The 25,821-nt window shown below is 42.1% G+C and overlaps 2 protein-coding genes across 7 annotated transcripts in view; one reads left to right on the forward strand and one right to left on the reverse strand.

Moving 5' to 3' along the window:
• Nucleotides 1-534: 534 nt before the first annotated feature.
• Nucleotides 535-12,649, reverse strand: LOC138978957 (leucine-rich repeat-containing protein 24-like). 4 transcript variants are annotated; one of them, XR_011459870.1, is made up of 3 exons: nucleotides 12,575-12,649; nucleotides 3,715-10,987; nucleotides 535-3,680 (listed from the first exon to the last, which is right to left on the reverse strand). XR_011459870.1 is itself a non-coding variant. In XM_070351772.1 (2 exons), the coding sequence occupies exon 2, from the start codon at nucleotides 10,847-10,849 to the stop codon at nucleotides 8,858-8,860; it is 1,992 nt and encodes a 663-aa protein (XP_070207873.1). In that variant the 5' UTR covers nucleotides 10,850-10,987; nucleotides 12,575-12,649; the 3' UTR covers nucleotides 535-8,857. The 4 variants fall into 4 exon arrangements, 1 of the variants encoding a protein (XP_070207873.1); XR_011459871.1 differs by having other exon boundaries at nucleotides 535-3,365; nucleotides 3,440-10,987; XR_011459869.1 differs by having other exon boundaries at nucleotides 535-3,294; nucleotides 3,332-10,987.
• Nucleotides 12,650-13,653: 1,004 nt separating this feature from the next.
• The window catches only part of LOC138978958 (calsyntenin-1-like), a 45,895-nt gene continuing 33,727 nt past the window's right edge, over nucleotides 13,654-25,821 (forward strand). For all 3 annotated transcript variants that reach the window (XR_011459873.1, XR_011459872.1, XM_070351773.1), the window contains exon 1: nucleotides 13,654-13,947. Coding sequence is in view for 1 of the 3 variants with exons in the window: in XM_070351773.1 (XP_070207874.1) it covers nucleotides 13,893-13,947 (55 nt within the window). In the remaining 2 variants the exon portion in view is untranslated. The remainder of the gene's footprint in view (nucleotides 13,948-25,821) is intronic.

Below are 25,821 nucleotides of genomic sequence, written 5' to 3' on the forward strand. Positions count from 1 at the left end.
ACGGGGGATGGGTGGCGAATCAATGGCTGGCAGTCGAGCCTTTTACTGAGAATCGATCGCTCGTTGCAAAATGAGACCGACTTGACACAACTGACACATCGCACGTCTCCCTTCTTCCTCTCTCTCCCTCGTACACACATCCACACTGACTCTCACACACACTTATACACACATAGTCACACCCACACACACACAAACACACTCAAACACACACACACAGTCACACATACACACACAGTCGACTAGTCACAGAACACACTCATACACACAGTCACAAAGACAGTCAAAGAGAGAGAGAGAGAGAGAGAGAGAGAGAGAGAGAGAGAGAGAGAGAGAGAGAGAGACAGAGACAGAGAGACAGACACAGAGCTAGAGAGAAAGAGAAGAGAGAAAGAGAGAGATAAAGAGAGAGAGAGAGAGAGAGAGAGAGAGAGAGAGAGAGAGAGAGAGAGAGAGAGAGAGAGAGAGAGAGAGAGAGAGAGAGAGAGAGAGAGAGAGAGAGAGAGAGGTGACAAAACCTGAGGCAAAACCAAATTCATGGATTACACCAGTTTGATTTTATTGTAAAAATAATCTACAAAGAAAGCACTTGGGAGAACAAGCATGATCATTGACATGAAATAAAACAAAGTTCAGAGAGGCAGTAACCTTGTAAAGTCTATGGAAATCACTGACAGATTTGTTTTATCAATCACTTTCTTTCCTTTCTTTATTTTGTGTTTAACGTCGTTTTCAACCACGAAGGTTATAGCGCGACGGGGAAAGGGGGGAGATGGGATAGAGCCACTTGTCAATTGTTTCTTGAAGTTGTTCACAAAAGCACTAATCAAAAATTTGCTCCAGGGGCTTGCAACGTAGTACAATATATTACCTTACTGGGAGAATGCAAGTTTCCAGTACAAAGGACCTAACATTTCTTACATACTGCTTGACTAAAATCTGTACAAACATTGACTATATTCTATACAAGAAACACTTAACAAGGGTAAAAAGAGAAACAGAATCCGTTAGTCGCCTCTTACGACATGCTGGGGAGCATCGGGTAAATTCTTCCCCCTAACCCGCGGGGGGATATCAATCACTATTGCACAGCAAATCTATATTGCTTTGCATCACGGGTAAAAGAGGGGGGGGTGAGAGGTATGGAAAAAGAGGGAGAGGGTAGGAGAGAGAGAGAGAGAGAGAGAGAGAGAGAGAGAGAGAGAGAGAGAGAGAGAGAGAGAGAGAGAGAGAGAGAGAGAGAGAGAGAGAGAGAGAGAGAGAGAGAGAGAGAGAGAGAGAGAGAATGCTACAAGCTATAGGACAGGACATTTTACAAGCACTGACACTGACTGTTGACCATACACAATATGATCGTAATGCAATAACTGATGTATACACATGCACAAACAAAGAAAAGAAAAGAAACAAAGAAAGAAAGAAAGAAAGAAAAGAGAGAAGCAAACAAAACCAAAACAAATTACTTTACAAACGTCCATACACAAAAAAATGCAGCAGCCAAAGCGACCATATAATTATTTATATGGCAGGACTGAGATGTTTGTGCAACCACAGAGGAAGCCCAGTACACTAACAATTTAAACTTTAAGGCGCAGCCCGTCACCTGAAAACACCGCCGCCCTCTGTGTCCGACCTCTCTGGGCTGTGGTGCACGAAGCGAAAGTGGGTGCCACCCAAGTGGGTTGGAGGCTCCCGCGGGGTCTGATTGGTTGAAACCACCTCGAATCTCAGTGTCGACCAATGTGACCCTGCGGCTGACTCCCACCCACTTTGGTTTCGTGCATCTCAGCCCAGGTGTTGACCTAGGAGACCAAAACTGCACACCCTGACAGTGACAGTGTCACACCCTGACAGTGACAGTGACACACCCTGACAGTGACAGTGACACACCCTGACAGTGACACACCCTGACAGTGACAGTGACAGTGTCAGTGCTCCCTGTGCTGACAGGGAATATGCAGGTCAACTCACTCCGCAGATCAGCAACATCGACAGCCTCTTCAGAGTGGCAATTGGTTCATGAATTACATTCTTCAGAGTGGCAACTGGTTCATGAATTACATTCTTCAGAGTGGCAATTGGTTCATGAATTACATTCTTCAGAGTGGCAACTGGTTCATGAATTACATTCTTCAGAGTGGCAATTGGTTTATGAATTACATTCTTCAGAGTGGCAATTGGTTCATGAATTACATTCTTCAGAGTGGCAATTGGTTCATGAATTACATTCTTCAGAGTGGCAATTGGTTCATGAATTACATTCTTCAGAGTGGCAATTGGTTCATGAATTACATTCTTCAGAGTGGCAATTGTTTCATGAATTACATTCTTCAGAGTGGCAATTGGTTCATGAATTACATTCTTCAGAGTGGCAATTGTTTCATGAATTACATTCTTCAGAGTGGCAATTGGTTTATGAATAACATTCTTCAGAGTGGCAATTGTTTCATGAATTACATTCTTCAGAGTGGCAATTGGTTTAATGAATTAAATTCTTAAACGTCACTAGTGCCAATGTGTGGAATTAATTTACTAGTGACGTTTAAGAATTTAATTCATGAAACAGTTGCCACTCTGCACTGGTTGTCCATGTTGTCAAACAGTTACCACTCTGCCCTGGCTGTCCATGTTGTCAAACAGTTACCACTCTGCACTGGCTGTCCATGTTGTCAAACAGTTACCACTCTGCCCTGGCTGTCCATGTTGTCAAACAGTTACCACTCTGCACTGGCTGTCCATGTTGTCAAACAGTTACCACTCTGCACTGGCTGTCCATGTTGTCAAACAGTTACCACTCTGCCCTAGCTGTCCATGTTGTCAAACAGTTACCACTCTGCACTGGCTGTCCATGTTGTCAAACAGTGCAACTGCCCTTAAAAGACCTTTTAATTTTTTTTTTTTTAAAGATTTCCTGTTCAAAACCTCTGATGATGTATATATATCCATTTTAAGACTCCCCCCCCCCCCCCCCCAGACCTCCCAGGGGGTTCCACTGTACATGTGGCTGACACTGGGGAACCTAACACCAGTACATGTGGCTGACACTGGGGAACCTAACACCAGTACATGTGACTGACACTGGGGAACCTAACACCAGTACATGTGACTGACACTGGGGAACCTAACACCAGTACAGTATGTGGCTGACCCTGGGGAACCTAACACCAGTACATGTGGCTGACACTGGGGAACCTAACACCAGTACATGTGACTGACACTGGGGAACCTAACACCAGTACATGTGACTGACACTGGGGAACCTAACACCAGTACATGTGGCTGACACTGGGGAACCTAACACCAGTACAGTATGTGGCTGACACTGGGGAACCTAACACCAGTACATGTGACTGACACTGGGGAACCTAACACCAGTACAGTATGTGGCTGACACTGGGGAACCTAACACCAGTACAGTATGTGGCTGACACTGGGGAACCTAACACCGGTACATGTGGCTGACACTGGGGAACCTAACACCAGTACATGTGGCTGACACTGGGGAACCTAACACCAGTACATGTGGCTGACACTGGGGAACCTAACACCAGTACATGTGGCTGACACTGGGGAACCTAACACCAGTACATGTGGCTGACACTGGGGAACCTAACACCGGTACATGTGGCTGACACTGGGGAACCTAACACCAGTACAGTATGTGGCTGACACTGGGGAACCTAACACCAGTACATGTGGCCGACACTGGGGAACCTAACACCAGTACAGTATGTGGCTGACACTGGGGAACCTAACACCAGTACATGTGGCTGACACTGGGGAACCTAACACCGGTACATGTGGCTGACACTGGGGAACCTAACACCGGTACAAGAGTGAAGACCCATCAATTTAAGACTTTCCCTTTGTAAGACCTTGATTTGTTTTCTTTTTCTGTTGACAATCTGTGTAACTTTACCTCCTTTTTCTGTTGACAATCTGTGTAACTTTACCTCCTTTTTAAGACTCACTCTATACTAAATTTAAATTTCCCAGAACAGAGAACAATAGGTCAGTTGGACCTGGATTCAAAATATATATATATTTATCTGTCAAAATGTCATGGCCACAACAAATGTTTGTGTTCCAAGCCATCCTACGTGTCAAAGCTATGGGACATTCGACTGGCCTTGTTGTTGTTCTTCTTCTTGGCGTTTGCTGGCAATTCGACCAGGCTAGGAACAACACTGAGATTTAGACTGGTGTTAAGTCTTGTTATTTTATTCGACGGGCACTGTGGCGGGGTGGTAAGACGTTGGCCTCTTAATCGGAAGGTCGAGGGTTTAAATCCCGGCCGCCTGGTGGGTTAAGTGTGGAGATTTTTCCCATCTCCCAGGTCAACTTATGTGCAGACCTGCTAGTGGCTTATCCCTCTTCATGTGTACACGCAAGCACAAGAGCAAGTGCGCACGGAAAAGATCCTGTTATCCATACAGAGTTCGGTGGGTTATAGAAACACGAAAGCGGCGTATGGCTGCCAAAATGGCGGGGTAAAAACGGTCATACACGTAAAATTCCACTCGTGCAAAACCACGAGTGTACGTGGGAGTTTCAGCCCACGAACGCAGAAGAAGAAGAAGTTATTTTATTCGACCAGCCTAGGAACAACACTGAGATTTAGACTGGTGTTGGTCTCGTTAATTTTTGAAATTATTGCGTAACATTGACACTGACAAACGCTATGAATCTCCAGTAGAATTAAGAAAGCATGACAGCAACTGAGGAAAGAGAACAGTCCCAATCGGCAAATCACGTACACAACTCTGAAACATACATTACACCACAAAACTAGTTCACGTCTTCTTTGAAAGGCATAGGAATGAGTTTCTTGATATGTAAAAGTCACATAATAATACAGACACATAAATTATATCTCTTTTGCTATACATACATGTACAAAAAGTAAGAATATATTTTAAGCAGAATCTGAAGAAAGCTTCACTGAACGTTTTATTTCAGTAATGAAATAATTAGCTTCGCATTCTGTGAGCAGTGGTGAGAAATATCTGCTCGTGAAAAAAGAATACACATTTGTATAATATTGGTAATATTTATCATGATCAGATGCAACTATAATTTGTATGAAAGTACAGCTGAGACTTGATTCTTTCAACAGCCAGCTGGACCTTCCACAATGACATCAGCAATGAAATGATATATATATATTATACGTTATTTGCGTGTTTGACCAAAATATGACATTTTACACAGATCGAGACAGTCATTGTTCTCCGAGACCGCGCTAGCGGTCGAGGTGAACAATGACTGTCGAGATCTGTGTAAAATGTCATATTTGGTCAAACACGCAAATAACATTTATGTATCGATCGAATTCCTTTCAGGTACTATGACTTTGTTGTTGTTTTGACGATTGAACGAGCACACACACACTCCTGTGCACACACACATGTATGCAATCAAACACATCAGCTTCATAAATTATTTGGGCGTTTCAGGTTGACCGAAACTTCAAAAGAACTACAAAACACACGTCATGTACTGACTTTGTTGTTGTTTTGACATTGAACAGCACACACACATGCAATCAAACACGCATGACGTGTGTTTTGAAGTTCCTTTAAAGTTTCGGTCAACCTGAAACACCAAATTATAAAGTTTTGTCGGCCTCTGACGTCACATGGCTCAAAGAAGGGAAATCCAATCTCCAATCGATACATATATATATATATCACACAGTCCTGGGTCTAACAATATAAAACTAAAGCATGGGTGGGACTGAACAATGTCATAAATCCTGAGAAAAAAAAAAAAAAAAAAAAAAGGCCATAATCGAATCCGATCATTTATGGCCTATATACCGGAAGAATCCCACTCATGCAAATGTCAAACTCAAAGATTGATCCTGAATTCTCAATAACCATTCTCACCTTAGGCAACTGATGAGTTGAAGAAGTCCTGAAGACTGCAGCTATAGGAGCAACAATCTATGAACAAATCAAATTGTGACTGTATCAGCGTATCACACTATCAGCGTGCTTTGAAATGAAATGCAACTGCATCTTCTCTTCTTTCTTCTTCTGCGTTCGTGGGCTGAAACTCCCACGTACACTCGTGTTTTTTTGCACGAGTGGAATTTTACGTGTATGACCGTTTTTTTACCCTGCCATTTAGGCAGCCATACGCCGTTTTCGGAGGAAGCATGCTGGGTATTTTCGTGTTTCTATAACCAACCGAACTCTGACATGGATTACAGGATCTTGTTCGTGCGCAGTTGGTCTTGTGCTTGCGTGCACACACGGGGGTGTTCGGACACCGAGGAGAGTCTGCACACAAAGTTGACTCTGAGAAATAAATCTCTCGCCGAACGTGGGGACGAACTCACGCTGACAGCGGCCAACTGGATACAAATCCAGCGCGCTACCGACTGAGCTACATCCCCGCCCTCATCTTCTCTAAAAGTAACAAAGAAAAAAAGAAAAAGGGGCAGCAGATTTTTCTATCTTTCTTCCCTTCTGGAGATTCCTTGTTTGCACAGTTCTGCAAGTTGAACTTTGAAGTACTGCACATTTCAGGTAAAAGTGTCATGTATACCTATACAGGTAGTAGGTAAGATGAACACACACATTAGTTAATTGTAAGATGTTGAGTGAGGTGTTATTTGTACACAAATGCACACTGACTGACTGAGGCTTACCATCTAATGATGTTTTTGATTTTAAAGTTGAAAATAAGACCGCACACATTCTGGGATGCCCTTTTCAAGGCATTTAAGCACAGTACGTTTCATGTACTGTCTGACCCGAGACACACACACACACACAACCAAACCAGGAAAAGCAGCATGGGAACATGGCATGCACAGCAGGCCATAAAGCAGTGTAAGACGTCCCGGAACGTTTTACCACCGCGCCTATGTCTATGAAAACCTTTGTCTACTGCGAACGCTCAGCGGCGCCGCAGCTTTATGAGGTAGTGCACACGAGACAAAAATGGCGGCCGTAGTGTTTTGGTTTCATTTCGACACCAAAACTTTCTCTAATACGACGGTTCTAGCGCATCAATTACACCAATTAAGAAATGATGAAAAAAGTATTTTAACACTAGATCATTTTGAAGTAAACTATGACTAAAAATGTTTTCTATAACGATCGTATTCTACAACTTTGTCATCAAAAACTTCTTCGCTTGTAATCAATGCCTGTTTCGTCTGTCAAACTCGATCGCATAGCTCATGGGCTGACAGTCGTCCGCAATCTTGAATCCGCCCACACAAAAGCATGTCGCTTCCCAAGCACAGAAAGCGACTTCCGAGGGCGCTCTTGTTAAGAAACGTGGTGCAGGTCTATAACCTATTATTTCGACCTTGTCATGGTAAGCAATTATTTGACTTATTTTGGCCTGACAGTGACACTCAGCGAGAGTGCTATTTTTAGATCACAGAATGTGGTGCTACTGCTAGTGCTACACGATCAATGTACACAATGTTTATCAAACAACTGAACAGCTTCAGTTCAAGTAGTTAAAGCTGGCGTCTATTTATGACTATCCGGGGCTATGAGTTTGATAAGATAGGGCTAAGAATCACATTATACAGAATCTGTACAACGAAGTAGGCCTGACACTTGACCTACACTGCCTGCATGACAGCTTCATTCAACTTGACTTTTGCGCGGTAACTTCCTGTTTGCTCTCTCAGGACCGAGCATACTTTATTCTTACTCCAAAACACTATGCAGTTACAATCTGCTATCAAAGTAATAGAAATATTCACTTCTGAGCATCAGACATAAAGGTATCACATAAAAAACATGCTGTTTCAGGAATAGCATAAACTAAATTCATAATATCTTTTATCAATTTTTTTAAATTGGCGCAGTAGCCTATTGGTTAGAATATATATCGGCCCCGAAATCTTTAGGTCGTGAGTTCAAGTCTCTGCCGAGGCGTTTATTTTTTCACCTGAATCCCTCTTGAAAATAAAGTATGCTCAGCCCTGAGATTGAGAGAGCGAACAGGAAGTCACTAGCACCAAAGTCAGGCGTTAAATGAAGCTGACAAGGTCATGGGTACAGCGTAGGTCGAGTGTCAGGCCGCCTTCGCTGTACAGAATTCTGTGGTGGATTCTCAGCCATATTTTGTTCAAACTTGTAGCCCCAGATAGTCATAAATAGACGCGGGCGTTAACTCCAGTCCAATAATGTTCACAATGTTCATCACACAACTTAGCTTCAGTTCAAGTAGCTGACTCCAATAATGTTCACAATGTTCATCACACAACTCAGCTTCAGTTCAAGTAGCTGACTCCAATAATGTTCACAATGTTCAGCACACAACTCAGCTTCAGTTCAAGTAGCTGACTCCAATAATGGTGTGACACTGGCACTAGCAGTGAGTGCTAGCACAGAGACATAGCTTGCCCAACAGTCCATGCACAGGTTCATCAGCAACACACTGAACAACGGTCCCGCATGTCAAGAACAAAATGACAAATACATCACCTGGGCTTATGAGCACAAGAGATTAGAGAGTTACCAACTGAGTGGGAACCAGCCGCAGAGTCGGATTGCATTCATGAACATGTTGTAACTGAGGTTTGTTTCAATCCCACCTCGATGCTGGCTCCAACCCACCTGATAACTTTCTTGTGCACATCCGCCCATAATTTTCACTTTCACCAGGCAAAGCTACCACGAACAAACAGAATCCTGATTCCCCTTTGTAATGGATGTTGTGATGGATGTGATGGATGTTGTGATGGATGTGATGGATGTTGTGAGTATGTTGTGAAGGATACTAGTTTACTACACCGTCAGCATGACAGCGCATGGTCAGACAATGGTGACTGTTGTGATGGATGTTGTGATGGATACTACACCGTCAGCATGACAGCGCGTGGTCAGACAAGGGTGACTGTTTTTATGATCTCGCGCGTCTCGTTGGTGTCCAGGTTGGTTTCCACGGAAATCATGGAGATGGTCTGGCTGCCCATGTCGCCGGTGCCACAGAACTCCTTGATGGACTGCATGTGGTACTTGACTGTCTCCACCCCCATCACCACCCCCGCCCTCATCTTGAGCGCGGCCGTGGAGCCGGACTCCATGATGTTGTGCACGTACACGCTGCCCGACTCCTTGATCGCGTTGACGTTGCGGCGACTGGTCTCCCTGATGGCGGAGACGTTGCGTTTCACCGTCTGCATCTTGCGCCCCACGCCGTAGCGGAGCCGCCAGCGGACCTCGTCCATGGAGTCCATGATGTTCCAGGTGGGCGACACCGTGTCGTCCTCCTCCCGGGGCGTGTGGATCTTGTCGGGGGAGTCGGGGGGGCTGCTGGCCGTGGGGGTGGAGAAGGGGGTTTCCGGGGGGTCGAAGTCGAAGAAGAAGTCGTCGCTGTTTTCCCTGTTCTCCGACAGACTGTTGTTCTTATCCTCCGGGGAGAAGATGTCGGTGACACTGACAGGCGTCCTGCTGATGTCCTTGGGCTTGCTGAATCTCTTCCTGCAGGCCAGCACGATCAGCTTGACGCTGCCCACGATGAGACCCACGCACAGAAAGGCGGCCGCACAGAACCCGCCCACCATGATGCTGCGGTACATGTGGCCCTTGAGCGGCGAGTACACCTGCACCCGGCGCACGGCCGTGTCGTTGCCCAGGTAGTTGAAGGCCTCACAGGTAATGTTGCCGTTGAAGAAGCTGCGGAAGTTGGTGATGGTGAGACTGCGGCCACCCCCGCCCACTGTCACCGTGGATTCCAGGGCGATGCCTATGCCGTGATAGCGCCGCTGCTGTTCACACGACTCACACACCGCCTCCAGTCTTGACCAGTGGGACCGGTCAGCGAACCGGTCACCCCACGGTGTCACCCACACCACAGCGGGCTTGGGGTCGCCCTCGATGTCACAGCTGACCTCAACGTCCGTCACATACAGAACGTCCTCAGAATCATAGTTGGGGTTAGCTTTGGGAAGGGAGCAGTTTCCCAGGCCAAAGATGACGGCCTGAACCAGCCTGTGGCGCAGCATGACGGGGGTAGCGCATGCCGTGCGGTCAGAGTGCGCCAGAGTGACCGTTGTGCTCTTCAACACGCCCCTCAGGCCGCCCAGGGCACAGGAGCAGTGGAAGGGATTGCCCGACACGTCCAGCTCTCTCAGACCGGCCGCCTCAGTCACCACGTCCAGTTCAAACGACTCCAGCCGGTTGTCCTCCAAACCCAGCACCTGCAGCAAGGGCAGGCTGACCAGCGCGCCCGGCATCAGGTAAGTCAGTCTGTTGTTGCCAAGCAACAAGACCTGCAGACGCGGCAGCTTGCCGAGCGTGTGGAGGGGGAAGTAGAGAAGCTGGTTCCACTGCAGATCTAACACCTCCAGCTGGGGGAGGTCCGAGAGCACAATCTTAGACACTGTGCTGAGGTGGTTGTGGCTAAGGTCCAACCTAAGTAAATCAACTAGATGTTGAAACGCCTGCGGCTCTATGGTACGAATGGCGTTGTGACTCAGGTTGAGTTCGCGAAGTCGCATCCCTGTCAGAGCGTCGTTCTGCACCTTGCTGATGGAGTTATGGGCCAGACTGAGGTAGCGCACGGCGGGGAGGTGGGGCAGGAAGGGGGGCAGGCTGGTTGAGCTGGTCTCAAGATGGACCCGTGAATCCAACCCAGCACTAGAGTTGAGCAAGAACCGGTTGAAAGCTGGCACAAACTGGACAAAGGTCTTGTTGGCAGAGCAGTGGATGTTGCCATGACGATCACACCTGCAGGACACAAAGCAGGGTTGTGGGGGAGGGAGCAGAGGTGCTGCCTTCACTGTGGGTAGCACCTCTCTGCTGAACCTAGCCCCACACCGGCAACACAGCGTGCACAGCAGCACCAAGACCGTCCACACTGAACTCGCCATCCTCACACCCTTCTTGTGTGGCTCACATCAGTCCCTCACAGCGATGGCTGGGCAGAAAGAACCAGGGTGACAGTCGCTCTTCCGACTACCAGCGAGCCCCACATCTCTTCACAACCACCACACCCTCACCACACAGGCCTGCACACACATCAAAACACAATCTTTACCAAGCCAAAGATCTCATGACCACAAATCAAAACACAATATTTACCAAGCCAAAGATCTCATGACCACAAATCAAAACACAAACTTTACCAAACCAAAGACCTGACCGTAAATCAAAACACTATCTTTATCCCAAAGACCCGACCACAAATCAAAACACAATGACTTAATAAGTTAATTGTTCTTGATAAACGCTTTCAGTTTCACTCTGAACAGGGGAACCAAACTCGATTATATTAAAGGCATATTAACTCGATGAATATACACGCTAATTGCTTTACCAACAGCTGGAGACATGCTAAATTAAGTTCCCTGCAAAATATTGTGGTCTAGGACCCCTTAAAATGTTAAATGTTGAGATATATTTGAATTTTTATTTTGATCTAGATCGTCCTATTTATAGATTTGCCAACAGAGGGAACGTTGACGCAAGGGAAATAACTCCGCGTCTTTGTTGACATCCTCACTTTTTCAGAGGCTAGAACAAGCTGTAATGCATGTATATGGTCCGCGCATTGCGACATATCGTCATTATATGGCCTTATGATGCATTTGACATCGATTGTGGGCAAACTACACTTTGTAAACACGGGAGCGCGTACATATGCCTTTAAGCCATATACATATATGGATGTGTACTTAGCACCGCAAAATGATCTGGAAAGCATGAATGTGTTTGTGTCACAGTTTCAGGCCTCCAACCTTCACCTTCCTGTTACTTGGTCACTTTGTGTAACAAAACTAAACTAAACTGAAAACAAGAGGCGAAGCCTTCAAGGCTCACGTAAGAAATCGACAAACAGTAACACAAACTCAATCACTCCGTCACACATACACACACACAGACACAGACACAGACACATACACACACACACACACACACACACACACACACACACACACACACACACACACACACAGTGAAGCATAGGTGAAACTATGCAAGAAAGCGAGACCCTGGATCTGCCAAGAAGTCTCGGCCCGCTCACAATAACAATGACCGAGACTTTCAGTAATTCCTTTGCGTGACGTCTAACCCTCTTACGTCATAATGTGACGTCTTCAAATAGTTTCTATCACACACGTCGAACACTTTTGACCGAGACTGACGTAATCCATAGACTCGGAAATGTTAAAGTTTCTACCACAGACATACACACATACATACATACATACATACATACATACGCACGCACAGACAGACAAAGTTTATCATCGCATAGGCTACACTTACGTGAGCCAACAAACTAACATAGTAACAAGCCTGATACAATTAAGACAGAAATAACCTGCAACATTGATACTTGAATTTGATAAGACCCAGCGATTCTGCAGTATCTTATACACCATACAATTTGTGTTTGTAACTTTACGTTCTTGAATACAAATTACTAAGTTCTTCACTTCTTGTCTTCAACTGTTTAAGTTCACAGGGTTGAAACGTCATTCGGTCGCTGCTCGACTGGTCTGCAGTACACCAGCAATGTACCTGCCGAGGGACCATATTAGTCCTATCTTAGCTTCGAAGCTTTCTAAACTAAGGACTGACAGAAAACCCACCTTTTCTTTCGTCCCAACCAGTCAGCCAATATTTCCCCGGCCATGACACAAAACAACAGCTGCATTGAACTTCCGTTTTACGAGGACACAGCTTCCGGGCTGTTCCATCAAATAAATCCGGCCCGACTAAACTACGCGCCAGCACGCGCTAGCACGCGCCAGCACGCGCTACCTTGAACCATAGCACTTATATACTTTATTTTTATATTTCTAGTTAGTTCATTGTCCATTCTCACATAATACAAAATTTCAAACTTCAATGATGAAAAATACGGAAGTTATGACGAGTTTAAGGAGAGCTAATTATGCACTACTCTCAAATCCGACTGACTGTGTTGGAACGAATGACTCCGTATCCGACATTGTCGGACATGGAGCCACGGCCTCAGGATAGCTCTCCTATAACGCGTCTTAGCTATCGTAAATTTTATCACTGAAGTTTGAAATTTTGTATAATGTAAGAACTGACGATGGAATGACTAGAAACATACAGATAAATCATATAACAGCTATGAATCTCAGTAGCGTCCACTTAAAATTGGTAGCGCGCAGTTTTAGTCACTGCCGGATTTTGTCGGATTTGAGAGTAGCGCATTAGCTCGCCTAAAACCCGTCATAACTACTGAAATGTTCAACACTCAAGCTTGTATTATGTAAGAATGGACAATGAACTATATAGACTATAAAAATAAATTATGTAAGTGTTATGGATCACCGGGTAGCGTCTACTTCAAAGTGGTAGCGCGCTGTCATAGTCAATGGAGGAAATCGTCGGATTTGAGAGTAGTGCATTAGCTCTCCTTAAACTCGTCATAACTTCCGTATTTTTCATCATTGAAGTTTGAAAATTTGTATTATGTGAGAATGGACGATGAACTAACTAGAAATATAAAAATAAAGTATATAAGTGCTATGGTTCAAGGTAGCGCGTGCTGGCACGTGCTAGCGCGTGCTGGCGCGTAGTTTAGTCGGACCCAATAAATCCCGTCGTTAGGTGCAGTTTCGGTTTTACTAAATATTAACGGGCAATTGTTATATTAAAATGACGTGTCAGACCTAAAACAAACATAGGATTTTCCTCACTGACCCAACCGATTGTGAAAGCGATCAAGCTTATTGGACAGAAATGTCGGAGAGGTTAAAAGCTGCATAGGAAATACCACTGACGTCATAGCAGCTTCATTAACATACACAGTCTGGCTCGGCCATATTTGTTGTCAGCGGCAAGCGACAGAGGAGTAAAACCAGGATTACTTGAAAGCTTGTGTTTAATTGAAGGCGATTTTCTTCTGGTTGTTTTATAATTTTGAAGCCGAAGATGAGGAGTGTCGTCGCTATGCTGACAATTGTCAGCAGTGCGCTGGCGATGTCTGGTAAGTTACATGTCTTTATTCATCAACAACGAAATGACAACCTTTTCTGTTGAAATTTGCCAGTGTCAGTTTCCATACTGACAAGCTTGTCTCGGCTTTTCGTCATCTCACGAATAATATGAACATAGATAAAACGTCGACATTTGGGAATTATGGGTTAATGCAGGTTAATAATAGTATTAATATTAACAGAGCTGTTCGGAAAGCTTTGTTGTGTCTGACCTCATTCGGGGCACCTCTTCCAGACATTGATAATCATAGTCAGTACTGGATCCTTCTACTTTAGTTCCAGGGAAACTGGCATCTGTTTGATTTTACTTTATTTCTATTTCATTCTTACAAATGCCAGAGTGTGTATTATGATTGCACAGAATCGATTGAATTAAAGTGTAACTAAACAAGCAAAAAGGAAAAACATCGTTCAACAACCTTTACACTTTGATATGAAGAAGGGCCTCATAAACTGTCGAAATGCGAAAAAAAAAAAAAATTTCTCTCACTCGGACACTGTTTGACGGACATGTGAAGTGCGCGCCAGGAACGACAATCTTCTTAGTTTACCTGATTAATGCCCTTAATTTTTGGTTCTGGTACTTTCAGTTCCGGCTGTTGTCATTAATCTACCAAAATAAAAGATCAAACGGAGTTTTCGATTTTTATTTCATGGTTCAGAAAAATATTGCTTATTTTCTGAAGTCAACCGTTTTAGCGAATCTTTCTTTGATTCTTAAAAGTCATTTAAGATTTTTGAAAAATAGTTAACGGTTAGTAATTACCAATATATCGTAAACAAACATATCGATAGGTTTTGGTAAGAAGACACAAGTGCGATGAATGTGGTACCAGTATTTTTGTGGTAAGTAAGGATGCATTTCTTTGCTGTAAGCACATTTACAATGCACATTTAATCTGTTTAGCAACATAAACGAAAGCATGGTACAGTGCCGCTTGTTTGTGGTCTATCTTTTCGCGGCAGATGCGTAACAATTAGGGTTTCAGTTGGAAAAAGCTGCTCGGAACCAGAGCAGATTTGGCTTGGGTTCTTTGAGTGTGAATGATCGACGAGTGGCTTGACATTTTTAACGAATCATTACTGTAGCCTACTTGAAACCATCATCTGTTTCTGAATTTGTCATCAGTTATGATTGAGCAGTCTCATAGGAATCGTCCATAAAATGTTAAACCGATAAAGGGCAGACGATTCTGAATCACACAGGCTGCTGTACAAAATCAGATCTAAAACGATATTTTGAACTGCGACGTCTGCGTAAATGCCCTGTAACAAAATACCTTGTCCTGGTCACGTGTATACACATCAGCTTCTATTGGGAAGATCAGTATTTTATATTAATCACAAATACAAGATTAGAAATAGTTCTGAAGATCGCCTTTGATTTCAGTTTCAGCGGCAAACTAGCAGATCTGTCCAAACCGGCATCGTTTCATGGTTGAAACTTGAATAATCCCAAATAGATCTGAGTGGGGGTAAGTTTTATAGTATTTCAATTTTTTACGGCAGTTTTATTTAAAGATAGTGTAGTGGATGTCTCTGGTGAAGACAACAGTTATATGAATTTTTTGTTATAATATTAAAATGATTGTTCTTTATTTACACAATTGAATAATTTGTATTTATTTGTTTGCAGATGACGGCATACTGAGTGCTCCAAGAACATACGCCTGCTGGCATTTTGTGTCTTTTCTGAAGACGTCGAGGCAAGCAGAAGTCACGGTCCTGGCCACACACACACAATGACATGAACAAGAAATGATATTTTTTCATGGGCATATCCAGTATTAAAACTTTATTACCATGCAAACGCAACGATAAGAATTTAGAGAAGGTCATCGGTCACACACACACACACACACACACACACACACACACTGGGCGGATCCGGAGGGGGGTTCCGGGGTTTCCGGACCACTTAGGAGCCGGCCTTTGTATTCTAAGTGACGATTTTGGAAAGAAGTTGGCTAATTAGTTTGCTCAGGTTGCGCCAGATCGATCAATTGTCCTTGTTGTGATTCACATTTTTCTTCTTAATATATTTACTTTTTTGGAAGGTGTATTAGGGGATGTTTCTTGGCTCAGATTGATCCATTTTCCTTGTTTTTATCAACATTTGTCGGACCCCCCCCCCCCCCCCCCCCCCAAGGAGGTTGAACGCTTCGCGTCTTCAACTAAACGCTTCGCGTCGTCAAATTGTCCCTAAAAGAAATTTGGAAACTCCCCCTTAAAAATGATGTGATCCGCCCCTGCACACACACAAACACACACAAATAGAGAAGTAATAAATGGATACAGTTTTTCTTTATTTAAATTACAATCAGATGTGGTCGTAGAACAGGCACTGTAAACAAAACCTAGCATGATATACCACTTGTGTGATGTTTCGGTCAATATCTTTATTTTCCTTTCAGAAATACATTGGCGTTTTGAATGTCAAGGGAAGTGATACAAATGCTGCAGCGGGCTATCAAGAACGCGAAGGCAAACAAGGTAAATACCTACATGTACTTCTGACATTAGTTTACTTATTAACTCTTTCTATACTGGCCATTATCTCCCCAGTCTCTCCCCAGAAACTGGCCATGAAAAAAATTCTCAAAAATAAACAAAACAAGATGCAGCCTTCAAACTCATAGGTTTTATTGTGAATATATTGCTAAAACATATGCCAAAGTTTGGTTTCATTGTTGTGAAAAAAAATAAATATATGATGTCCAGAATTTATGGGTATATTTTACGCAAAAAGGGGGTATGTAGTTTGACATAGAAGCATTTTTTTCTTATGAAGGCTCTGTTTGCAACAAAACTGTTTCTGTTTACTTGTATGAAGATTGTGCTTACACAAAAACATAACAAATACCAACTGATTTTCCATTTGGTGGTCATGTAAGCATTGTGAACATGTCCGAAAAATCTGATCACACACCATGTGGTCGACATGCAGACCTGAACGGCCAGTGTATGGTGGCAGAGTTGGAAAATAGGAAAAGTCTTGATGCCAATCCTTCATCAAAAACCGAAGAAAATCGTCATTGTAATAAGTTTGCTTTATTCTAAATCAAACGACTAGGATAGATGACAGACACAACGACAAACACATTCAATTCTATGTAAAACATACACAATGCTCACGTTAACAAGCTGGCCATAACAATGTGCCCATCGTGCATGAAGTGTGGCTTTGGTCGGATCAGTAGCCGTGCTTTGTCTGCGATACTAAACATGAAATTTTGTTAAAGCGACGATTTAGCAATGTTGTTGTTGCTGCTGCTGCTGTCTGTTCTTGTCACGACATCTCGTTTTTTCCCTCCTGATTCTGAGAAGAAGCTGTTTAATTGTGATATCAGGCCTAGGAACCCCTGATTTTCACTTGGAGCATTCTCAAAGAAACTTAGCGTATGTTAAGAAAAATGAGTGTACTCCACACTTTGTCTTTTGTTGTTCGTTGTCGTTGCATGTCTACCGTTCCACAGCCACCTACTATAGCTGATGGGGTCTATGTCGACCAAAAGAATGGGATTCACTGTACGTCGAGTTCCTGTAGGTGGATTCTCTGTATACCTAAGACTTTAAAATTGGCAATCTTGTATACAGGGAATACCACAGGGTGTAGTTCCTGTAGCGTTTTGCTAATATCAATGAAAGTCACGTGATGCTTAGCGACATCGTTAGAATTTGATGTTTTTCGATCTTTTTTTGATATTTCTTAGAAATTCGAGTATGGTTTGCAAGTTTTATTGAAAAACTGCACCCTGTGGGATTCCCTGTATACTAGATTGCCAATTTTAAAGTCTTAGGTATACAGGGAATCCACCTACAGGAACTCGACCTACAGGGAATCCCACTCTTTTGGTCGACATAGACCCCATCAGCCCAACTATAAGTGCAAGTGTTAAATGACGTATTTCCACAAAAGACTGCTTGCAGAGAATCATGTGATGCCAATGACAGGTAAGGACATGTGGTAATACATACTACGTTTTGGAACCAGGGAAAATGCAGCACAAATTATTTATCAACCAAATTGATTGACTTGTGCACCACGACAAAAGTTTTTTTTGATCCATAAAAGGTCTTTTGCCAGAAAAATTGCTCTGAACATCAAGTACCCTGCAAGTTGTCACACATTTACATTATTGAAATAAAAAGAAAACACACCAGTAACCAGGTTAGGTACGTTAATATCTATAATCAATATCTCGGCACGTTACTGCCTCCTTCGGGATGGTAAGCTGAACATTATTGAACAAAATAATCGGTTTAGATTGTATACTTTGATTCCTGAACGAAGAAGCAGAGGTACTGCATACAACTAGGACTGTAATATCAGCTTTTGCCTGAAACACACACACATACACTTATAAAATTAATGCAATGTCATTGTATGAAGCCAGAACAATCACTAACTTACATAGTTGGTCACACAATTACCCATCACTGAACAATAAATCGAAGTCGGGTGGATTCAATGACTAAAGCAGTAAAGGCTTTGAAAAAACCCTCATCACAAAACATCCCCCCCCCCCAAAAAAAAAAAAAATAAATAAAAAATAAATAAATAAATGAAATAAAACAGGTTGTGTATATAGCGCAGTAAACACCATGCAGGTACAAGCAAAGATTTGACAGTGATTATCCTTGTTTTATATAGCACACATTTTCTAGTTTTAATCTCTCTCTCTCTCTCTCTCTCTCTCTCTCTCTCTCTCTCTCTCTCTCTCTCTCTCTCTCTCTCTCTCTCTGGAAAGTAATTTATTGACCTGTGGGTTATTTGTGTTTGTATACACATTGGTGATTCGTAAACTATGTTGAAAGAGATTGTCAAACAATATTATATGGGGTGTCTTAAAATAAATGTATATCAACAAAATCTGTCATTATTATCAGGCACACGGTTTTAACAAAGCTATGTCACGGAATGCAACATAAGTGGCTTAAAAAGTCGTGTTTTTGTGTGTGCAGGATATTCGCTAGGACAGGACCTCAAGCTGAACCAGCACAACAGCGATGCATTCTTCCATGGCTTCCACAAAAGTCTTTCACCTATAGCGGGCATTGCATACAGATAGTCCAAAGAGGGTTAGGGTAGGTTAGGGTTACCCTAACCCTCCTTTTTAAAAATTCTTTAGACCAATTATCCCTCTGTTCCCATGTTAAACATGGAATAATTCTGGACAAATGCGAGGACGTTAGCTTTTTTTTTTTTTTTAATTTTTTTATCATTTTATTTATCATTAAAACTTGTTTAGATTTCGATTCGTAAACCATTTACAGTAATCCTTTGTTTTTTAACTTTGTTCATCTTACCACAGTCACTTCGTTGTTTAGATTTATCATTATATTTGTTACCATTATGCAGGAAAAATGTAGAATAAAACCAGGAGAGCTTTCGGTAGAAGATATTTCCTGTGTCAAAAGTTAATGCTTATTCTGATTGATGGGTGCTCCAAACTAAGTTATTTTGACTGCCTTATTCGAATTCATTTCCAAGACAGGGCTGAGAAGTGGAGAAGCTTAGGAGAATATCGTAAAAATTGTCTGGGTGTTTATGCAAAACTTTCGAATATGTCAGATTTTACTTTAGAGATTTTAAATACTGTTAACTGACAGAAATGCTATAACTTCTACACCAATTGACTGGATAACTTCATATTCAGCATACTTAAACTTGATTTTATGCATGTGCAGTTCACAAAATGGCAAATTTGTAGGTTAAATTATCTAACTTTTGCATCACCAATGACACCAACGCTTTCGTGTCTGAGGATTGCCCTGAACCTAGCTGTAACTGCATGCTTTCTTCAGGTCATCGATAGCCTGGGGGTTGAAGGGGATGTTTTTACATACTCAGACATTCAAAATAATCAAAAAGGTAAAAGCCTGAAGGGTTTAAATTAGGTAAAAATGGCTACCGCTCAATGTCAAAACTCGTTCTGTTTAGTCGACCCCCGAATTTGGAGAAAAAAATTAAAATTGCACAAAAGTCAGACCATTCAATTTACAAAATTGCCACTTACTGGAAAGGCAGAACATAAACTGAAGTTAATGAATACCATATATAAAATAATTGGTTCAACAGATGCAGAAGTAATGTGCATGGTTGTGGGTGTCCTTTTTAGGGGGGTCAACCCTGTAGAAGAGACGATTGTCTTTAATTATCAATCCGTAATATATTATCTGTTATGCATACAAGATTAACATTGACAAATACTTCAAGACTCCTCATTGATCTTAAGAAATGTTGTGGTTTTTTTTGTTACTGACTGATTCACTTTCTATTCACTTTACTCTACATAAGTCACGACAAGAAAAGCAAGGGAGGTAATTTCTTCGGAAGAGGTAATTCTTTCCCCTCGGAACGATTGTTGTAGTTTGTTTGATTTTGTTCCCTTCTAATAAGTATTATTTAAAATAGATCTTTACATCTTGATGTGAAAGGCGCAGTACCCCCCTCCCCCCAGGATGTTAAATTCTAGGTTGTGTCCATGTAAAATCCTGATCCTAGTCAAGATCCGAGTTGGTTTTTCATGCAACTGTGCCTCTTTATGCCACTCAATTAGACATACTTTGCAATCCATAATTGCACGAAACTAAGTACAGGAAATACGTTGTTGTCGTGTTTTTAATATTACATAATGAAATAAAAAATGTCACAACTGGTTTCGTGTTGGGCTTTCTCTCTCTGTCTGAATCTCATAATTACTTCCTTCTGAGGCCTGAAATGTGTTGCAGGCATTGTTCAGCTTACATTTATTGTTACAATTTTTGTGGATATGTTATTAAGTGTGTCTGTGTTTCTATCATTCGTTATCAGTGTGGTTAAAAAAAAAAGCACACGTCAAAGTAATTTACCCTTCATCATTATCAAAACATGCAGATACAGGTAATAAATATTTGTGATACTTTAAACAAATACAATGTTTGTTTGTTGCAAACACACATCGTATTTGTTCAAACGTGTATATTCTGCACTTTCTAATACCCTGCATGGATCTCCAAATCAAGAATAATGAAAAGTCGTCTAATAGCCCTGCAGCACTCACACGAACATGATAGAAGCTTGCATGCATGCACCCAGGCTCGCTGTCTTTGGCTAAAAGAGCTTACCGTTGGATCTTCGCTCAGACAAATGTAGCTGTCTTGTCCACTTGCTCCTGTCGCATAGATCTGCAATGTGCAACATCATCTTTGATTAATAAGTCTGAGGCACAGACAAACACACACGCGCGCACATTTGCGAGAGAATGCACGTCAGTCTATTCAATCAAACAGCATAAAAACATACCACAGACGTGGTGATGGAAACTGGACATTCGCCGTATAACAAAATCAAGAGATTCATTTCACGACATTTGTGTGTGTATGTTTAATCAAAAGTTCATCTTGGGCACATTCAGTCTGTATTGTAACAGGACCCATCCCGTAAAAACTTCGAACAGATCTATTAAATTCTGAAATCCTTGACAAGTGTTTTTTCCAATCATCTGTATCTGACCGAAGTAAAAAAATCAGCCAGTACACGCATCTACCCCCTTACACGACAATACATATGTGGCGAAAAAAGGAATCGAGAGGGGGAGAACAAGGAATAAATTAGATCCAGAAATAATTCCACTTCATCATTCCAAAATTCAAGTGTGAAGTGATCAGATACTGTGGTAAAGATACGTGCTTAGTATCACAACTGAAAATACAAGCCCTAGGGTTTTAAATCAAGGAAACAATTAAAGTTAAGGAAAGATCAACAGAAATGTCGAGAACATGTAAAATATTGTACTTACAATCCGTTTCAGCATGCTCTTCGAATAATAATCTCCCAGTCAGCCTCGTGCTTACGACTTCGACAGGATGTTGCCTCTCACGCTGAGCCAGTACATTTGGAGTGAATTCAAAGGCCAGAGATGCAGTACAAGCACATTAGTTAGATCCAATTCATTTACATTGCTACCTTGCCCAATTTATGGCTATTTCTGTTGTTAACATCACACATGTGGCAAGCAGTGCTTGTTGCCGACTCTGCTGGGACAGGCAGCAGACGATTTTATTTAGGAACCAAATTCTGATTGGTTAAAACATAAAACCGGAACTCAAAGTACCACTTGTTCTTTGGAAGTATCAAATCAAGAACAGATAAGCAGGTAAATCTGAAATGGGTTCAACACTTTTAAAAAATCGTAGTAAATCAGAAAACACAGTAAACGTTGGAAAAATCGTCCAGTATCGCTTCTACAGGTCTATACTTGGACAAAACATAAAGCAATTCAGTAAAGCTGACACTTCAAAATGTCTGTTTAGTTACACTTTAAAGTCCTGCCAAGTGCCAAGCACGTGTACTGTATTACCATCAGATGAATGTGTGAATCATCAACTGATCAAGCAGGAGTGACTGCCTGACTACATTTAGACATGTAAAAGGAACTCGATCCCACACCTGCCAACTGCACCCTTTTTGTATTGTTGTGTTGGGTATGGGTACTTTCTTTGATAAATACGATGTTAACAGTTAACTCTACAAAGGAGTTGACCTTATTAATCATTTAATGCCAATGATGGATTGTACTTTGTAGGCTGTATCATTATCAATATCAACTATCACGGACTGATGGAGGGACTGTTGTGCTTTTCCATGGATGGTTCCTACCCGTACCACCTGTGTACCAATCTGTAGGATGTCTGCCATTGTACCTCTTTGTGTGCTTCAGCATTTGAGCTGCTGTGTGCTAAATAATAATCTTAATGCAGAGAGGAAATTTATCAGATCTGGTCTACCTGCTAGTGTCATTTAATATTAATAATTTATTGATAGACTATCTATATTTCAATAAATCCAACAGTTTCTTTTTGTCTACATGTGTCATTGTCTCTGTTTTGTCTTGACAAATGTATGTATTCACCAAATCACCACTTCATTACATCATTCAAAAATAAGATTCTCCCTCATGGCAATTTTCTTTCTTTTTAATTTTAGGCCTATTCCTCATCATACTCATAGTACACACATGTATGTATACATGTAGTAATCTGGTTATTTTCAAGTTCAACTCCCAGGCCCACACCTGCCAAAGATATAGATATTTCAAATGCAACTTGCAAGTTGTCTATTTGTTGGGTGTATACACATTCTTTTGTAGCGATAAATTAAACTCTGTCTCAATCTCATGCGATGTCGTATTTAATGTCATTTTCCTTTCTTGGCTCATTGCCAAAGGCGCATTCATTACTAGTTATTTGCGCGCTTCCTAGCATGCAGGAAACAGCTTGCTTGCGAAATGCACTTCCACTTTCACTGTTTCAGTTCCTAATGTAAACTTGGCCAACAAATTATTGCAACAATTTTTGCACGCAAAGAAAAGCATTAAAACACAATTTATTTTAGTTGAACGTTATATATGCCCCAAAAGGTAATTATGTCAGCTGTACATATCATTTGTCCGATTGATGGTACTTTGTATAGGCATCCCGTGACAGCCTGTCAAACAAGGTCACCCCTAAAATCGACCTGACAAAAACCATAGCCCAGTATTTTAAAATCTGCAAAAAATCAGAATATGCACAAACCAAACATTTCTGACAACCATTGAAAAGGCCATTCAATTTCCTGTTCAGAACATTTTGTTTTATGCACCTGACTTCTCTAGTCTTTATGTAGCCTTTTGTCAAAGGCGGTAGGTGTCAACCGTTTCAGAGGCCCAAAAAGGCACATTTTGCGGCCATTTTTGAGGGGGTCCTCCACCCAAAGAGCCATCTGCTCAAGTTCTCAATGATTTGCTTTGGAAAGTTCAGAAGTTATGACCAATAGGCTGACCAAAATGTGTGTTACGTTTTGCGAATGTGTATACTTAGCGTGTCGTATTACGTAACTTTTCCAAAAGAACTAAACAAATATTCATATTAATTCAGGGTTTTAGGTTAAACAAGAAATTCCTCCGAGGTAGGAAAAACACCCCCGTCCTTACCATTCTCACTGCCACCAACTGAGAAGGTTATTTCCCTTTGACCATTAATATGTCCCTCTATAAGTCCTTGTAGAATCTTAATCCACCAATAACTCCCTAACCGTGTGTTTGACTGGTCCCAATTTTTGTAAGGACCGTCTCAGGAATGTCTAGAACCTGTTCACCAAGTTTGGTGATGATCGGTCCGTTCATTCTTGAGATCTATGCGAACACAAACAAACAAACACATCGACCGAATCCTATACACACCCCTATACGGTATACCGGGGGTGTAAAAATTGTGACTTTGCATGCTAAGCAAAAAATGGATGAAGCAATAGGTGCCAAAGTTTGAGGCAGATCCGAGTGTTGGTTTACATTTGCTGGAGATGGGAACACGCATGAAAAAGTATCGATCCCGTCAGTGGTACTGAGTACACTACCCGTGGAGACTAACAGTCCTGGGCCTGTGCTTACTATCCTGTTCCGGCGCGCTATGCTCGGTGAGTTGCGCTTTTGTGACCCGCAGCGAAGGAAGCACAGGCCAAGGTCAGTTTATCTCCACAGCTACTGTACGCATTACCAAGGACGGTGATCGATAAATTTTCTTGCGCGTTCCCATCTTTCATTTCATTTTCATTTTCATTTTCATTACTTTATTGTCCCATCGCTGGGAAATTCGGGTCGCTTCCTCCCAGTGGAAAGCTAGCAGCAACGGAGTCGCGCTACCCAAGTGTCTGCGTGTTTAGGTGTATTCAGCCACCTGCACTTATGGCAGAATGACCAAGGTCTTTTACGTGCCATTGTGATGACACGGGGGTGGGACATGGCTTCCGTCTCTGGGTCTGCACATAAAGTTGACCCGTGTCCGTCCCGGCCCGAATTCGAACCTGCGACCTTTCGATCACAAGTCCAGTGCTCTACCAACTGAGGTTCCGGGCCCCCATCTCCAGCAAATGTAAACCAGCACTCGGATCTGCCTCAAACTTTGGCACCTATTGCCTCATCCATTTTTTGTTTTGCATGCAAAGTCATCCATTTTCTTTTTTTTTCTTGCCAAGCACATCATTGTGGGGCTTTTAATCAATAACATGCATCCGTCTACAATGTATCATCATTCATCCATCAACATTTATAAAAAAAATATGTAAATGGAAAGTAATTAAGTATACAAGACATCCATTTTTGACTCACATGCGAAGCAAAAGTGAGTCTATGTACTCACCCGAGTCGTCTGTCCGGCCGGCCGGCCGTCCGGAAAACTTTAACGTTGGATATTTCTTGGACACTATTCAGTCTATCAGTACCAAATTTGGCAAGATGGTGTATGATGACAAGGCCCCAAAAAACATACATAGCATCTTGACCTTGCTTCAAGGTCAAGGTCGCAGGGGCCATTAATGTTGTCTAAAAAACAGCTATTTTTCACATTTTTCCCATTTTCTCTGAAGTTTTTGAGATTGAATACCTCACCTATATATGGTATATAGGGCAAAGTAAGCCCCATCTTTTGATACCAGTTTGGTTTACCTTGCTTCAAGGTCAAGGTCACAGGAGCTCTTCAAAGTTGGATTGTATACATATTTTGAAGTGACCTTGACCCTGAACTATGGAAGATAACTGTTTCAAACTTAAAAATTATGTGGGGCACATGTTATGCTTTCATCATGAGACACATTTGGTCACATATGATCAAGGTCAAGGTCACTTTGACCCTTATGAAATGTGACCAAAATAAGGTAGTGAACCACTAAAAGTGACCATATCTCATGGTAGAAGCACCATTGTACTTCCTATGTCTTGAATTAACAGCTTTGTGTTGCATGACCTTGGATGACCTTGACCTTGGGTCAAGGTCACATGTATTTTGGTAGGAAAAATGTGTAAAGCAGTTCTTAGTGTATGATGTCATGAAAGGTCAAGGTC

Source organism: Littorina saxatilis, linkage group LG10 (genome assembly GCF_037325665.1).
Source record: "Littorina saxatilis isolate snail1 linkage group LG10, US_GU_Lsax_2.0, whole genome shotgun sequence".
Lineage (NCBI taxonomy): Eukaryota > Metazoa > Mollusca > Gastropoda > Littorinimorpha > Littorinidae > Littorina > Littorina saxatilis.